This window comes from Phallusia mammillata, chromosome 4, assembly GCF_965637545.1.
Source record: "Phallusia mammillata chromosome 4, kaPhaMamm4.hap1.1, whole genome shotgun sequence".
NCBI classification, from domain to species: domain Eukaryota; kingdom Metazoa; phylum Chordata; class Ascidiacea; order Phlebobranchia; family Ascidiidae; genus Phallusia; species Phallusia mammillata.
The window spans coordinates 29133766-29151727 of NC_137255.1; the positions used below are offsets into that span (position 1 = coordinate 29133766).

The window sequence follows — 17962 nt, forward strand, 5'->3', positions numbered from 1 at the left end:
CATTATTATTTATTACTCTGTTATTGTTGAGTTTTATTGGTTTGCTTTGTCACTCATATTTTCACATTTCACGTTTTATCACACACTATTCACCCATTTAATTTATACTGTATTAGTTGCTTTTTCTACTTTTGTATGGTCGTCTCTGCCCTGTCATTAATTTACTTTCGAAAATTTACTCTGTTGGTTTGGCTTTTCGGTATTTCTACATTTCCTGTTTATCACGTCGTGCTCACTGTTTTGTGCTTCCATGTTATTGTTGAAACTACCTGGGTCATGTATTCCCTGATAAATGGTTTGTCAAAATGTCTCAAAGACAAAATTGGTTTAATTTGAGCTTGTAATAATGATGCAACCGGCGTATTAAATATGCACCAGAAAAAAGTTGTTTTTATTTTTGTTTAATGGTGAGCGGTTATTGCATGGTTCGGGTCGTTTCTGAAGTAGGTAGACAGTTTAGGTGTAAGATAGATTTGGGCAACAGGAATCCATTGGAAGTTAATATTCCCTCCCGAAACTTCACATGTGACGACCGGCCGATAAAACAAATTACCATGACGTCTCCATTGATAAAAATAGTTACATAAGAAGAAAACAGAAAAGCAGAAACACAAAAATGTTACGCAAGTAGTCAGATAAGAAAGGCTTATATATTGATAGGGGGAATAACCTGATGCTTACATTTAAATGAGGTTGTACAGGTAAACACTACAAGCGAAAAGTTAAGACGGTATATAGCGCGAGGTATTGCTGGAAAAGCCGACAGGGACGCAGGAAACGATAAAATAAGACGACAGTTGCAGAGTAAAGGAAATATTTTGCCACAATATGCACAGACATACAATTCACAAAGGCTGCGCAAAGCATAAAAACATAAGAATATACATTACATATAAGCGACCTAATTTGTTGACAACAATTTAAGAAAGTTAATGAAACTCAAAACTTGTTTTTATTAACGTATCACCGAATTTAGTTTCGATTAAAAGTCAAAACACAATCGGTTACAACATCAAGCGACACTGGATTTTGCAGAACATAAATCATGAGGTTGTCACGCAATAAAATAACTACTTATGTTTTATCAGCAGTGTTTACGTTCATATACATATAAGAAGACTACTTTAGGTCATATACGCTACAAAAAAACAAATAATTTTAAGTCTTATCACTTTTCATAACACAAGAATAGAACCATTTATTTCCAGGTTAACATCAGTAGACTTTTTTATTTAGTCTCATAACGTAATAATCACGAATAAATAAACGGTGATGCTGAATTTTGTGACCGCAGACAACTTACGTCACAAGACCAAATATGAAAACTGACGAGGCACAAAATTGGTAATAGTGAGAAACAAACCAACACACGCGTTGCTGAGCAAACCAACACCCGTGTTACTGAGCAGTCAAAAAGCAATTGGCATAACCGTCACCGATGTAAATGGATCACATTCATGAATTGACGTTTAAAAAAAAACTTATCATAATTTGGATCTCGTTTGTAAAGAGCCTCATTATGTTTCATTGCACTTTAATTTCCCCATCAAGCCTAATGCTCTGCGCGTTTTGCGACAGACAGTTTATGCATAAAATTAGTTAGTTTTGGAATGTTTAAGTTCATGCGAAATATCTTGCACACACTCATGTTAGACGCCTATGCTTGTTAGTGTTAAAGCGAAAATAATACTGTTTCAAACAAAAATGACAGTTGATAATCGTCAGGAAAAGATGCAGACTCAGACAGTGGACCATAATGACTTAATCCATCAGGCGTTCAGGCAATGACCAATGCCATCATTAGTGATGAAATCATATCACATTGATTCACCATCCAGTCAAGGATTATTGTAAGGATTGTTCCACAGATTAGGTTTGTTGTGGAAACAGGTGTTCAGGTTTTACTTCAGATTTAAAACACAACTTTTCCAAGCGACTTGGATCTGATGAGATTCTTTGTTTCCTCTGTGAAGCCATTCGCCCAGCGAGTCTCCCGAACCTTCAGCTCATTGATGTTGTGTGCACATCCTGCCAATGACTCAGCACTGTCATCTGTCAGCTCGTTAAAAGATAGATCAAGAAGTTCCATCTAAAATAAGAATTAGTTGAACGCAAGTCATAAGAGTTAATTGCAAATCAAGTATGTTGTAATAAATACAACACATCACGTGACACAACAAATTGTTTTCACACGGGATGTTCACGTGATGTGAAGTGTGGAAAATATATGTGAGGAAATCTAGGCAAAATAATTAACGCTATCAGATAAAATCAACACACAAACAGCTACTGATGCGTAGATTTGTTCAGGTTGTTTGCAATCACATGAAAATTACCAAATAGCACGGCCCGTTGACACTTTAAGTACCATTTTTAATTCAGCTTTTCAACTTAGGGCGCATTTTTGGTCTTATAACTTTGTGTTTTGTTTAGTTATTTTTGTTCCAACAAAACTCCTTGCATTAAGTAATACCAACAAACAATTGCTCGTCAGGTGCGAATAGACAAGATGTTATGCCGAAGTTACGCCTCCATGGAAATGTCCAAAAAAATATATATGTACTGGCGCCCATAAACTGAATAAAACTATTTTGCTAGACATTTTGCTTCAAACAATAAACCTATTGGATTTTATGTGAATGAATGAATATTACCAGCACAGTAGCTATACTATTTTATTCGACGTTACAATACATATGGTTTTAGGTCTGAATGTGACACATTTTTTCATCAGTTAACCGCGTTGTGTGAAGTGACATGTATTGCAAACAGATTGTCCAATCCTGTCATGAAGTGAATTTGCCCTATTCAGCAGAATGTGATTTTATGTTGCAGGAATAGAACATAAAGACGCACAGCACAAATCGGCACGAACGTTTATGTTTTAGTTTTAAGGAGTTTGAACCCCTGCGCGGATTAGGATTTGGTGGATACAGAAAACATACCGTTTACATCTTAGATGACGTAATTACAGAACAGGTATGTGGTGCAACCGGCCATTGGTAGCACCTAAGCGTCCCACATACTTTTGCAATATTGATTTTAAAGTGATAACATTGCTTTTCCCACTCAATTATTCCACGTCTCTGCGGCCGCATGCAGCCGTACGCCGCCGATTGAGCACCCTTGGCTGAAACTTAACGTTTATTCGTAGTTAGAGGAACGATTGTACTATTGTTTCTATTCCTAACAATATAACATATGAGTTTTTATTTGTAAATTATATTTCTGTAAATTACTGTATAAATAATAGCTTCCAATTTGAAAAAAAATATTATAATTAGATAAAAATATACCACTATTTTTGTTTAGTGTTTAAGGGCGTCGTTAGAGGGCTTCGTATGCCGCATTCGGCCCGCGCGCCACGATTTTGACATTCCTGTATTAAACAACTAATATGTTTGTTTTTTGGTTTTTGATGCATGTTTGATTTGTTGCACTTCATGGTAGATCATTTAGTGGAGAACATTCTATGTTGCGCAGTTAACAGACGAATCAAGGTAATCCAATACAGGTTAATCGTAGAATCCGTTCAATTGCGTATAAATGGTGAATCCCAAACTGTAGTCAATGGTTAATCGCATACCTTCCAATAGCATAAACCTGTTAATCGCATGAGAACGCTTGACACATTGATTGTGCGATTACCTGGATTATGCAAATAAGTATAACCGTACAGCACATTTCACAACGACCAAGGCATTAAGATTCTTAAATTGCGTACTAGTTTTCGCTGCAAAGACAGTACATATATACTGCTAGCCAGTGTGTCAGTGTTTGTAGTTGTCAATTCTGTAAATAAATCAGTTCATACTATTATAGTGTTTATGTTTATGCTTATATTAAACGAAACATTTATTTTTGTTTGGCGCATTTTGTGATTTTGCCTTGGAAAAAGACCACGGATTTGCTATTGATCCCGAGAAAATTCCTGTCCTAGAAACGGTCTGTGCTGCAGAGGCAGGTCTGATAAGGCTTAGCCATAACAACGCAGCTCCCGCGGATTCGGATTGCGCAGGTTTCAAAGAAGTCCACGGCGCCTAATTTTTCCTGGAAGAGATCCACGCACTAGGCGATCTACGAAAGGATGAATCTGCGGCAATCTTAAAAGCGGACAAAGGAAACTGCACAGTGTTCATGGATAGGCAACAATACTAACATGAGGCTCAATCACTTTAGGGTGACAGATCGGTATACCTACGATTAACGAATAATCCGCTAAAGAGCATAGAACGGGAGGTGTACCGACATCAGGAGCACGGACGGATTACTTCCAAAGTTTAAGCGTTCGTCTCAGAATTAAAAAGTTAATAACTCTCTACGACCGTTAATAACTCTCTAGGTTTTCCGCGACATTTTGCGTCCGACTTCCCCACCAACAAATGGACATTAGTCACGCACTGTCACACGCAACACTTCACGGAAAACCTTCGTTCTTGTGTAATTATTTTTCATCATATCCCGCTGCCCTTGTACACCTTCGCTTGTGTGCTTGCAATATATCATTCATTGTTCAAAAGAAGCCCTACCGTTCTGGTTGGCAAAACGTCAGCAAAAATACAAGTTCTTGAGAAAAAACAACTAGAATTTTGTTTAGCGTTACACCAGTTGAATGACAAATTTGGTAAATTTGCAACCTGGTGGACGAAACGCTTGTTTAGAACAATGAATTAACGTGAATTAGGCAAAGTTTAAAATTTCATGGTGTGTCACACAACACCCATTTTTTTATCAAAAACGGTTTCTTACTCAATAATACTAATAACATTTGGATACCACTGTGTGGTTTGTATCGTTTTTGTATAAATCAGTCCATACTGTTATTGTTTTTATGCTTATATTATGCGAAACATTGTTTTAAACTATTTGCTTTTGCGCATTTTGTGATTTCGCTTTGGCGCATATAGTTTATCGTTTTTGAAACAGTTATCTTTGCTGTTAAGAAATAAACTTCACACAGCATATATTTTAACATTTTTACCGGCTTTGTTAGGTTTTTCACTCCATCGCAGAGTTTCTCGACACCTTGACTTCCGATCTCACATCGCAACAGTATAAGCTCTTCCATGTTGTGAAGGCAAGGAGCCAGTGAAGCTGCTCCCGTGTTGCCGATCTCGTTGTGGGAGAGGTCGAGTCTCTTCAGCTGATTTAATGCGCCAAATATTATCACATTTATCGTAGCGACAAATCTTATTAAACAAAAAAATAGACAAAACGAAACACTTTCTGATTACACCTTGTTATAAATGATACGAATGTTTGAACACATAATGTCTGTTCCACTTAAATTTGTCATTTCATCAACAAGAAATTATACATTAAAAGTGAGCTGTAGAACGTTCACACTAGCTTCGTTAAAAGCATTAACCAACCAACTCTGGTTTTGCTAGCTTTACGGACATTTATTTAAGTGAATTGGGTGGTTTAAATTACGAGTTTGTATTATGGTTTGCTTGTTGTTGGTTTGTTAGTTTTTGTGGACAAGACATTTTGGACAGTTTGATTCAGCAATTATAATCTTTAGTCGGAAATAGTGTCATAATTGTAGTGAGTGTAAACAGAAAATAGTATTTGCTGAGTTAAATCGAAGTTGTGTTCCAAGGTCGGGATCAAAGATTATGAAAGATTAACCTCAACCGTTTGAAGAAATCTTTTCTTACTTTCAAAGTTAAAATAAAAACTGTAAAGCCAAATAGGTAGAGCGCTTGCGCTTCTGTTTTACCCTTTAATGCTAAAAGCAGCTGGTTACCATTTGTATAATGTTTGTGTCGTACTGTTGCTGGATTCAATTAAAACCTGACATCTTATTTGCATTTGTTATGCCTGCATTTTGCCGAGCATTGCTTATTTCGTTGGCGCATATTGTTGTAATTTTTTTTCATTTTGTGAATCCTCCGAAATGGTTGCTTTTACAAAAATTCGCCTAAGCCAAGCGTTCGCTGTTAATTTGTTAAAGATCGAAAGTAGATTTATTACCAACGGGCGACAAACATGACAGACACAATTGAGACGCTTCGGCAGTCGAGGGTCTGTAAAGTCGCTCCACAGCTTCCCACTTATAAATCACATAAATCACCCCAGATTTATAAATCACCACAAACTTGTATGTTAAATTGTGTTTGAAACCACCATGCGCCCTGTATGGACAGTTTGACCAGCACAAGTGTATAGGTGACACGACCAAGATTAGCACAAGTTAAAAACATCGTGAACATACAACACGGCGTAATTACGGTACAGCTTTTACGTCACCAACTACCAAACTCTGAAGCATATTTGTGCAAATTACGGGATTTCACTGTTTGTTTGTTTGTTTTTAATACTGATTAAGAACCGCAAATGTAAGGGCCAATTTTGTCTAATTTCCCCAATAAAAGTAATTTTAATCAGGTAAACTTCATAATAGGTTGCCCACTGGAAAATGTCACTTAAATTGAATTGACGAATAAACGCAAATGATTTTCCAAGGTTGCCCTGATTGTACAGGGCTGTCCGCAACAATGTTGCCCTGTTCTGTTTGTTAAAACTTCGTTAACCTTGACAATAGACCAGTGGTTCTCAATCTTATACGGATCGCGTACCATCTGACAACTTTTTTCCATCCCTGCGTACCACCTAAACCAGTGGTTCCCAAACCTTTTGTAGTCACTGACCCAGTTTATAATTTTAATTCTGCAGACTCCCATCTTAATTTATCGCAGATCTTTCTAAGTTTCATATTTCTTGCATTATACCTTGTTATGCTTTCGAAGCAAACAATAACAAAAAGTAGTTGTGTTTGGCCAATTAATGTGTAATACACAGTTTGCACTTTTCTGCAGGATTGTAAAAATGGTTCGAATAACTTAATATTTTAATGATACTGAACATATTAGCCTCAATAGACCCCTGGAAACCATCACACAGACTCCGTGGGGGTCTGCAAAGCCCAGTTTGGCAACCACCGACCTAGCCCTGTTTGAAAGGATTGAGCAAGAAATAGGCATAATTTGTCGTTCCGGCGTACCACTAGTGGTACGGATACCACAGTTTGAGAACTACTGCAAGTTGCTTAAAGGAATAAGCAAACAATCTTTCCCATTGAAAAAATATTTCTTACAAAATAGAAGTCAACAAATTTTACCGGCTTTGTCAGCTTTTTCACTCCCCCGCAGAGTTTCTCGACGCCTTTACTTCCGATCCCACATTTATCCAGGATAAGCACCGCAATGTTCTGGAGGCAAGGATCCAGCGAAGCTGCTCCCGAGTTGCTGATCCAGTTGCATGAGAGGTCGAGTACCTTCAGCTGATTTTAATGTAACGAATATTATCTGATTTATCACAGCGACAAAGGCTAGAAAATAAAAATAGACAGCATAACACAACTTCGGACTGCGCCTCGTTATAAATACTACGACATTTTAAAAACAAAACTTTTGTTCCACATTAAATTTAGCATTTTATCAATAAAAGATAATAAATAGTATGCAGCACAATGTTCATTCCATCTTAATTAAATAAATTACCAAACCAACCGATGTTTTGGAGGCATAAAACAACATGGGCACACGTTCTGTATGGCAACATGAGTTTGCTTTAATAGTTTTAAATATGCAACTTGTGTGGGTTGCTGTGGCGGGTAAAGTCGGGTAAGTTTTCGGGTGCAGTTTTATGTTACACAAGCTAAGTTCGAGCCTACTTTTACATTAGATGAAATTTGGCCTTGGTAAATCTAAAGTTAGGGCTAGTCGTGGAAAACGTCGGGTTCATCTCACTTTCAGTCCTCTTTACAACTCTTGCGTCAACCCAGGTTTTGGTAGCTTTGGGTAAGAAATTTGTTTAAATAAATTGCATTGTTTAAATCCCGAGTTATTGGCCTGGCATTGTTTCCACGTTAAAATTTATATCGAACCGTGAGCGTGTGTCGGACGAACTGGTGTTATAGCAACACACGAGTAAAACAAGTATGCGCGGCACGTTTGTTTCACTATGCGTTGCTGAACGTCATGCTAAAAACAAAAACAAAAATGAGCTGTGACAAAGTTGTTTATAAGAAACAAAATGTGTGTATAAGCGACAGTGTCGCTTTCTACGGACTTTTTGTATTATGGTTTGCTTGTTATTATTTTGTTGTGTTTCCGGCAATGCATTTATGACGGTTTGATTCAGTAATTATAATTTTCTCACTCACAACATAAAGTTCTCACAACATAGAATTTACCGGCTTTGTTAGCTTTTTTACTCCACCGCAGAGTTTCTCGACGCCTTTACTTTCGATCTTACAATCATCCAGTATAAGCTCCTCGATATTGTGAAGGCAAGGAGCGAGTGAAGATGCTCCCGTGTTGCCGATCTGGTTGCCGGAGAGGTCAAGTATCTTCAGCTGATTTTAATACAAAACATATTATCACATTTACCGTAGCGACAAATACTGGTAAGTAAAATTAGACAACATAACTTTGAATTACGCCTTGTTATAAATGCTTGACTTGTTTGGTTGTTTACATGTTTTCGATTAATCATTTTCATGTCATATCAAGCAAAAAAATGTTGGCATTACCGTCTGCTCTCAAGTTTGACATTCTAGTGAAAGAAAACGAAAACTAATTTGATGTCGCTGATAATAAGTTAAAAGAAACAAGGCACCGCCATAGCTGCATATATTATGTATCAGAGTAGCGCAAGAATAAAACTGACGACGCGCATTCGAACAGTGGATGAAACCAACCGAGATTTCGTATCAGCTCTTGTAGCGCTTGGAAATCGAGCATTTCTAGAAAACACTAAACTAAGAGACACAATGCTGTGCACTTCTTGGGTTACCGGCCTTGGGGACAAACGCGTCGGGGATACCGCGAAAATTGCTCAAAGGAATAACCAACCTGAAAAAAAGCGTTACGTCGAGCAGGTAACGCGGAGAATTTTATTTAGCGTGGCGAAAATTCAAACAGTCACTGAAGATTTCAAACGCTTGGCCGAGAAAACTATACTTTTCCGCTGGAACTAAAAGTTTTGAGAAATGAGTCCAAGTGATTTATTGTGGTGTCAAGTGCTGTAAGTAAGAAAAAGTCGTGTCGAAGTAATTTGCGCTTTGTCGGTGTCAATGGCAGCCGTATTTGAATGGAAGCACTAATAAATGCTTGTTGCAGAGTCAAAGGTGTTCAAACAACTTTAGTGTTTGTTTTTAGCAACCAAAATGTGAACATTATTTTCTTTTTTTGGCTAAAAAGCATTGTATTGATAAGGTTATTTTACCGTTTTTCTACCTTTTGTTTCCGAACTTTCGGAAGCTAAATTATCATTCTGACTTGCGGTCCAAACAAGGACATTATAAAAAAACATTTTCTCGTTTGTGTCTTACTAGTCGAGTTCGTTCAAAGAGGGCTTTAATTTCGAACAGTCCCAAGAAACAAGTGCGTTAATAATTTACAATAAGATGTCTACGTTTTTTTCTAAATTGATGGCAATTTTGTTTTTGGTAAAGCTAAGCAAACATGTCCATGAGTGAAGTTTGGGAAATCAATCACTGTAATTTACTTTGTAAATATAGCTGCAAAACGCAGGAAGGTTGATGTGGAGTGCCGCGGTATTCAGGAATCTTGGACTTTAATTAAAGTGCGTTTTGGCAAGATTGTTTGTCCCGTTTGTCAGAATAGTGTTACTGTTAACAAAGAGTACAGTGTTATGCGGCACTACAAATCTAAGCATGCAGAGTTCAAGAAAATGAAAAAAATACCCAAGTAATGAAGCCTTATAGGCATTGTTTGTCCTGAGAAAAAGTAATGTTCAAGAAAGTATTTTTCAAGACATATTCGGAAAGACATTAAATATGTTTTTCTTGTGTTTTAATATGCCGTCAAACCGGTTAAGGTCATGCTTTGGTTTAAAATGAAGCAATTTATCAGTATCCCTTTTATTTGTTAATGCCACATTTCGGCGCCATTTAAACAATAGCAACAACAATATGTTGCATTGAATAAACGGTTTTCTTGACCTTATGTGCACGATAAATTGTTTTGCATCAGAACGTTATGCCGACAGAGGAGGAAAACGAGTATGCACTGCATGTTCTCAACCGAAAAATAGTGTTTGGCGTTGAAAAGATATACATATTACACAGCACAAAAATCAAACATTTCTTACCGGCTTTGTTAGCTTTTTCACTCCATCGCAGATTTTGTCGACACCTTCACTTTCGATCTTACATTCACTCAGTATAAGTTGTTCTTCGACATTGTGGAGCCAAGGACCCAGCGAAGCTGCTCCCGTGTTGCCGATCTTGGTCCAGGTGAGGTCGAGTCTCTTCAGCTGATTTTAATGCAGCAAATAACATCACAATTAACGTGACGACAAATTCATGTAGATAAAAGTAGGCAACATTTTTTTCATATTTTCTTGTAAATGTTTGGCTTGTTTGGCCCAGCAAAATGAATTCAACACAATGAGTATTTTTGAAACTAATTTACTGGTTGCCCATGCACGAAGCGTAGATTCTTTACTTGTTTTTGATTGAACGGTTTCATGCCATTGTAAACAAATGTGTGTTTGTTTGCGGTTTTGTTCCGTTATGATCAGTGGCGACTCGTGTTAAAAATTACTGTGGGTGCTGCTCTTAGTTGTTACATTTTCTAGCACATAAAAACTGCCAATTTGTAGAAAAGTCACCTTCCCAGTTAGCAAATGTTTTTCTAGAAAAAAATACAAATGTGAACTAGCAACTGATCGATCCATTGTGACGTTATTTTCGTCACGCATTTGGCAACATGAGTGTAAACACCAGACATAGGTTATAGTTAGGTTAAAATAAAACTGTTCTGTAAAAACACTTTTTTACGGAACAAAGCTCCATATCTCTAAATTCACAACACTATCACTTAAATCTAAACCGCGATATTAAGACTTGTGCTTGCCTATTGCAATTTGAAATGAATCACAGAGTTATACTGTAAGCAAAATAAATGATACTTTCTCCTTGATTTACCAATGATGACTATAAACTGTTAGTCTATTGTCTTTTTGAGTTCTTTGCGTTTCTTTGAACAAGTTTGTATCTTCCTTCAGTTTATTTCTCCAAGATCATCATACACATCAGATCTAGAGAAACTTTCCATTATCAATCACTGTAATTTACTTGTAAATAGAGCGGCAAAATGCAGGAAGGTTGATGTAGATTGCCGCGGTATTGAGGAATCTTGGACTTTAATTAAACTGCGTTTTGGCCCGACTTGTCAGAAAAGTGTTACTGTTAACAAAGAGTGCAGTGTTAAGCATGCAGAATTCAAGGAACTCATGAAAAAAGATGAATTGTATAAACTCACAAAATTATTCCAGCAACAGTCCTCATTTTTTTACAAAGAAGAGAGCAGGAAGTGAAAGAAATATCCAAGTGAGTTATGCAGTGTCAAAGCTGAAAGCAGAAAACATGAAGTGCTTTGTAGACGGAAGATTTAGAAACAAATACTTGATTACAGTTGTTGGCATCGTGTGTTAAAGATATGCCTGTGAATGTAAGAGAGAGCCTGTGACAAATTTCAATACTTTTCTGTTGCTTCTGGCAATCAGGGTTGGGTAACGAGTCCTATCAGTCGAGTCTCAAGTCAAGTCAAGTCAGTAGAGGTTTGAGCCCCAATTCAAGTCAAGTCACAAGGGGTTCGAGTCTCAAGTCGAGTCGAGTCAAATGAGGTTCGAGTCTCAAGTCGAGTCAAGTCATTAGCAGTTCGAGTCAAGGCAAGTCCCAAAAAGTTTTTGCAAGGAATGGTTAAACGTTTAGATATTTAATCTATTTGAATGGTTCATCGCGACTTTTTTACCTCATAAACGGACACCGCTTCATTACAGTGAACATACCCCATCAATGTCCCTTTTTTAGAGTAGTGTCAACTTTATTGAAACACGTTAATTGACACTCATTAAACAGCGTGGAAAAGAACGTCAATCTGCTCAAAGGAGTATTTCAAAACCAAAAATTCATATTTTACTGCATGCGCTAGAGCGTTTGTTCAGTAATGTAAGCGCTTAGAAGCGAATACTTGGCCTTGACATCATGACATGTACTGCATTCGATTACCTTAAACCAAGCTATAAGTACAACGCTTAATGCCAGTAAATTGCTGCTGTTGTTTGGTTAAAGCCAACTGAACAGGTAATATTTATAAGGATTTCCGTTTTGTTGGTGAAATAACGAGTCCGAGTCCAAGTCGAGTCTCTACTAAGACGAGTCCAAGTCAAGTCGAGTCTTTTCACAACTGAGACTCGAGTCAAGTCAAGTCTTTTAAAAAGGTGACTCGAGTCGGACTCGAGTCGAGTCACTGACTCGTGTCTCCCCATCACTGCTGTCGATAGTAGAAATTTAAACGATACAGGACAATTAGCAGTCTTTGTGCAACTGGCTATTCCAAATTTTAATATTTAAGAAGAGTTTGCAGTGCTACAGACGGTGCTCCGGCAATAATCGGACAGAAAGAGGGCGTTACTTCACTGACGAAAAAAAGAACAGATAAAAGAACTTGGAATTTACCACAAAATTTTAAAAACGTCACTCTATCATTTATCACGAAGTAATAGATGTGGTAGAAAGATGAAATCTACTTCCATCTCGTGGACTATGCAATCGCCAATTCCAGCAACTTTTATTGGAGACCCAAGTCTAATTCGGAGGCCTAACCTACTTCTGCAATGTTCGATGGCTTTGTTCTGGAAAAATGTTACCCATAGTGAAGGTCTTGCGTTAAGAGATAACAGAAATTCTTGAAGGCAAGAATGTTGATGTCTTACATTTTCGCGAATCAATTTGGCTTTCAAGTTTAGGATTTTTGGTGGATGTTGCCTCGTAATTAAACGACTTGAACTTCCGACTTTAGGAAAAAAATATTCTATTAGTAGTCGGTTTTATTGTGATTAGATTTTCGACGTTTATTTTTTGCGTGAGTTTAGTGCTTTGCTTTGGCTAATAATGCATCAAGCAGTTGGTTACCTATGTGTATTTTGCAAGCAAATACTAGATGATATTCACTTACGGTAGTTGCTTTTCTTATGCTCACATTTTGATAAAAATCGACAAAATTCCTTGTCGTATATTGCAAAACCTAAACATTGCTCTTATTTCGTTTCGTTTATGACGAACCTTATTCAGTTCGTGCCTGTACAAAGCGGTTGGTTTTTCTCTGAACTGAACAACGACATAATGGCTAGAACTAAAACACAGCACAATCAATTTCAAATGACAACGTTTAGTGTTTGTTTTTGCGACCAAATTATGAACTTTTTTGATGTTTTGTTTTTAGCATTTTATGGGTAAGGGGCTTTTCATTTTTCTAATTTGTGTTTCTAAGATGCGGGTAAACTAGGAACGAAATAATGTTTTGCATTCCTCGTTTGTCTTTCACTATTCGAGTTCATTCGAACAGTCCTTTAATTGTGACCATAAAATCAAGCTCTGGCGTCACCAATGTACCTCAGTATTTAAAAACAACCATTTCTAAGCACTGGAAGTCAAAAGAAAAATATTCTTGGAAAGAATGTTTGCTTTGGTAATAAAAGTTTGTGCAAATTTAGTTTCAATAATACAAGTTTAGACAAATGAAAATGTTCCAAATTTTACAAGGTTTTACCGGCTTTGTTAGAGTTTTCACTCTATTGCAGAGTTTTTCGAAGCTTTTGCTTTCGACCTCACATCCACGTAGTTTAAGTTGTTCCATGTTGTGAAGGATAGGGCCGAGTGAAGCTGCTCCCGTGTTGCCAATCTCGTTGTAGGAGAGGTCGAGTATCTTCAGCTGATTTTAATGCAAAACAATATTATCCGATTATCGCAGTAAAATACGTAAGTAAATAAAAAAACACAACACAAGAAATGTTCGGATTACGCCTTTATATACCATGTCGTACATGTTGCAATTTGTTCAAGCAAGAAAAATAAATTGAACATTAATAAATCTCAAATTAATAAATATTTTCAAACGATTTCACTCATTGGCGTAGCAATCGTTTTATGCACGTTTCTGACTAAATGTAACATTTTCATATCGGTGAATGCAAGCACGTATCAACAAAATGTGCGAAACTCCAGATCTGTTAAAGAGACCATGAAAGGGTATGTATTCGTTGCAAGGTTGAAAGTTTAATTGTGGTCAACGGATTTTTTTTTCATTATTAAACGCCATGCCAAATTCAAGCCCGTTTTCAACTCTGTCCAGAACATAAAAGTTAGTTGCATGCATGGAGTGACGTTTAACGCTCTGGCCTTATTTCAAAGCTTACATTTTTCATCAAACCTTGTACGTGTGTCGTGCGACCTGGTGCTAACACAAGAGTAAAATATTGCATTTCATTTTTTTGCTTTGTTCATTATTTGGGCAAAGAAATTATTGCGTTTTTTTTTTCACCAATTACAACTTTATCTTAGAACTAGTGCCACAGTTGTAGTGAGTTTAAGCAGATAACTAAACGAGTTACATCGGATTTGTTTGTGAGGACATAACTTGTCAAATATTAAACCCTCGGTGCGTACAATTACTCTTATTAACGTTTTAAGTTGTTGCAAACAAATTCACCCCTCCTGTTACGTAGTGAAACTTATTGTTTAAACGGAGACTTCTTGCTGAAAGCATGAAAAAGAAAATTAATATAGACTGACAGGATGGCTTGGTGGTTGTTCATTGCAAACCTTATTTGTTTACATTTAACCTTACATATTTATATGATGCATACAGCTATTTTTACTTCACAACCAGCAACGACACCATCATATACCGAAACATGTAACCATGAATATTAGTGAGCGTAGAGCACAAGTAAATAAAGTTTCGACGCGACATACGTGCTCGGTAATACTTGGACGTTAGTCATCTGACGTTTTATTGGCTTTTCTTCCATTAAGTTGTTACTGTTCCACAGTTAAACGTGGTGATATATAGTGTAGCAGTTGTGCTATTTGTAAGCGTTATGCAGTTGTGCCTCGATTTTAAATGTTTCTATTTTATCGAAGGTTGTTTGTTGTTGAGCCCCTGTTTGGTGTGACCATCTCACATGGTATTGACCGAGATAGGTTCTGTGACCTCTACATGATTGTAAACAGGATTGACTAAACGTTACTTCAAATTTGAAAATTCGAGAACAACGTGAAAACGGAACGTGTACTATAATGTAAAAGTAACAAAAATGTTTACTTACAAATCGACATACAGAAACATATAGATAAAGTGGCTTATACAGAATAATTTTTCTAGCAATTTACTTCACAATAACACCTCAGTATTACCGGTGTCGCTCTGTGTTGAATCACGGTGGAAACATTCTCGTAGTCAACTGGAAGGAGAGACGAAAGACTAAGGTCGAGCTCATCTGGAAGAAGGGAGGCCAGACACGAAGCAATCTCCGAATCATGTGACTCATGTGCCAAGCTGCAAACTTGCAAGATTTCTTTATTACTGTGGAGATTCCGCTTGAGCTGGATAAACTTCACAAGCAAGGCCTTCTTTTGTTTCCAATCCTTATGGGAACTTTCAGGAACAAGTGGCTCTAGAAGATGGAAAACCAAAGGATCGCAAATCCCGAAAACAAACTTGGAAACAACTTCCCATCTGTCGTCTGCAAGTTGTTTGAGGATTTTCTTAAAGTCGTCAAGGGACATGATCATCATCAGGTAAAAACCCACAAAAAACTCCTGCCAGATGAGATGAGAAAAATATCGAACTTTGTGACCATCCAATATCGTCAGCTTCAGATTCCCGTGCTTTGTGACTGACATGTTCGTAAATGCACTAGCTGTAGATTCTTTGATGCCTGCTTTTTCGAAAGCTTTTAACTTGAATACAATCTCCATCTTAAGAAATGCATCATAGGCCAATTTGGCCAGTTTATCCAATTCAACTTCTTGGTCTCTCAAATGATTGGTTGTGAGATATTGGCCACATGTAAAAGCAAGGACTCGAGTGAGTGAAACAAACTGAATATCTCCATCGTAATTCATCAAGTAGACAAGTACCAATATAAAATTGACGGGAACATAGCAGTAAGCAAGTACATTGCTGTTTTGCTCAAGCTTTTGTTGGACATCATCGTATCTGTCTCCACATATCTGTCGTCCAAGTAAATCTTGTGATGTTGGAGGTAACCCAAGTATTTGAACAATAAACCTGGGTCGATATGAAGAATGGAGCTTGTACAGCTGAGTTGGTCGTGACGTGAAAATCTTCCGAGCACGTGGAAGCAAGTTTCCTCCTGCCAAATGCTTCAGGTAGTTTTCGGGCTTGGATTTCGAATGTAGTAGGGGTTGGGAAACTTTAGTGGAAAATGATTTAAAAGCTGCCTCGTCCAAACCGTCAAATATCATCACAACATTTGAATCAAGACAAATGGCGTTGAGAATGTTTTTTTCTTGTTCCGGGGTGTAATCATGTTCAATGGACATGGATGAGAGCAGAAACTCAAGAAATGTCATCTTCTTTTTAAAATCGATGTGCCTGATCACTATGTAGAAGAAGAAGGAAGTCTTTTCGAACAACTCTCCCCTTAAACCTTGCATGGCCCACTTTTTGGCTGAAGTCGTCTTTCCAATTCCAGCTTGTCCGACCACACCGACCACGTTCCCATGTTTTTCCACGTAATCTTGTTTGGCTTTTATTTTATCAATCTTGAATTTCCAATCCCCTTGCATTTTAGCTTTCTCTTTTGCACGAGCAAACATTTCTTTACCTGTTATATCACTTTGTGGTATGTTGTAAAGTTTCTCTATACATCCTTCTGCTTGAAACTCTTTGTCAAATTGCTGTGGTTTGCTGACTATGGCAAGGTTAACGGTTGGTATTGGACAGTTGGTAAAATCTGCAAGTGACGATTCTTCACTGGCGATTTCTCGTGCTCTATGTTTCAGCAACGGCATTAGTGCTGATGAAGACTGGACATATTCATGTTTTGTGGGTTGCTCCGTTGATGTTGAACGTTGATGTTCAGAAAACCTCCGCCTTTGTGCTGACGATAAAGATGTTCCAGATAGTTTGGGTGAAGTTGCTTCATCAAAGTCGTGTGGAGCAGGCAACTGAGACGAGCAGTGAGCATTTTCGTATGTTTGATGGACTGTTACATGTTGCGTGATGTGTTGATGGACTGGAGTGTTGTAAACTGGTCCGGTTGTGTCTCCAACCTGGGTCGCTTGCTTACTTTCCTGCACAAAAAAAGGTTTATGATAAAAATGGATTCTGGTTTTGCGAAGTTCACCCTATAAGTCAAGAAGCCGTCTGCGATCGGCGGAATTACCAATGTCATACCGACGATATTTAAACAATTGCAAAACTTTCAGATTGTTTGAAATGCCGGGATTCATGAAGACGACCTCTTGGCGAATCAGGTGAAAATACTTACTATGTTGAAATTCAAACACCTGCCCTGTTCATCAACTGGCAATTGGTGGTTTGAACTTGAATGCGGCACCATAGGTTCGTATTCCTCAGTTGCCCCTTGCTGGTAAACAACATCACCTTGTCTTAGGGATGGGCTTGATTCTGATTCAGCATCATCCGTTCCTTGGGTCGAGCTGGATTGGAGTTGAGCACCATCTGGTCCTTGGGTCAAGCTGGGTTGGGGCTTAACATCATCTGGTCCTTGAGTCATCCCGGGTTTGTGTTCAGCATCGTCTGGTTCTTGGGTCAAGCTAGGTTGGGGTCCATCAACATCCGTTCCTTGGGTCAAGCCGCGTTTAATTGCTTTGTTACCCATAGTTTGATGGTAATGTAAATGTTTGAATGGTGTGTCTGATTTATCTTTATGTAATTGTCACATGGTTACGTCCAAGTTGTTCGTTTGCAACAACTTTACTGCCTCCAACAAAATGTATGTATCACTGATGTTGAAAGACTTGCCGAAACACTTGAAACACGTTGCTTTCAACCACATTATGGATCGGAGTACTAATTATTAAAACATGTTGTGTTGTCAAATCAATGTAAACCTATAACCTACATGAAATGTAAAATAAAAGAAGTTGCTA

The 17962-nt window shown here is 37.7% G+C and overlaps 1 protein-coding gene across 1 annotated transcript; it reads right to left on the bottom strand.

The window, feature by feature from the left end:
* Positions 1-1257: 1257 nt before the first annotated feature.
* LOC145225194 (NACHT, LRR and PYD domains-containing protein 12-like) lies at positions 1258-17918 on the bottom strand. Its single transcript, XM_080091874.1, has 8 exons — positions 17338-17918; positions 15236-17140; positions 13590-13751; positions 10123-10287; positions 8201-8362; positions 7124-7285; positions 4982-5143; positions 1258-2089 (listed from the first exon to the last, which is right to left on the bottom strand). Exons 1-8 carry the CDS (start codon positions 17689-17691, stop codon positions 1913-1915), a joined length of 3249 nt encoding a protein of 1082 aa, XP_079948000.1. The 5' UTR covers positions 17692-17918; the 3' UTR covers positions 1258-1912.
* Positions 17919-17962: the final 44 nt, after the last annotated feature.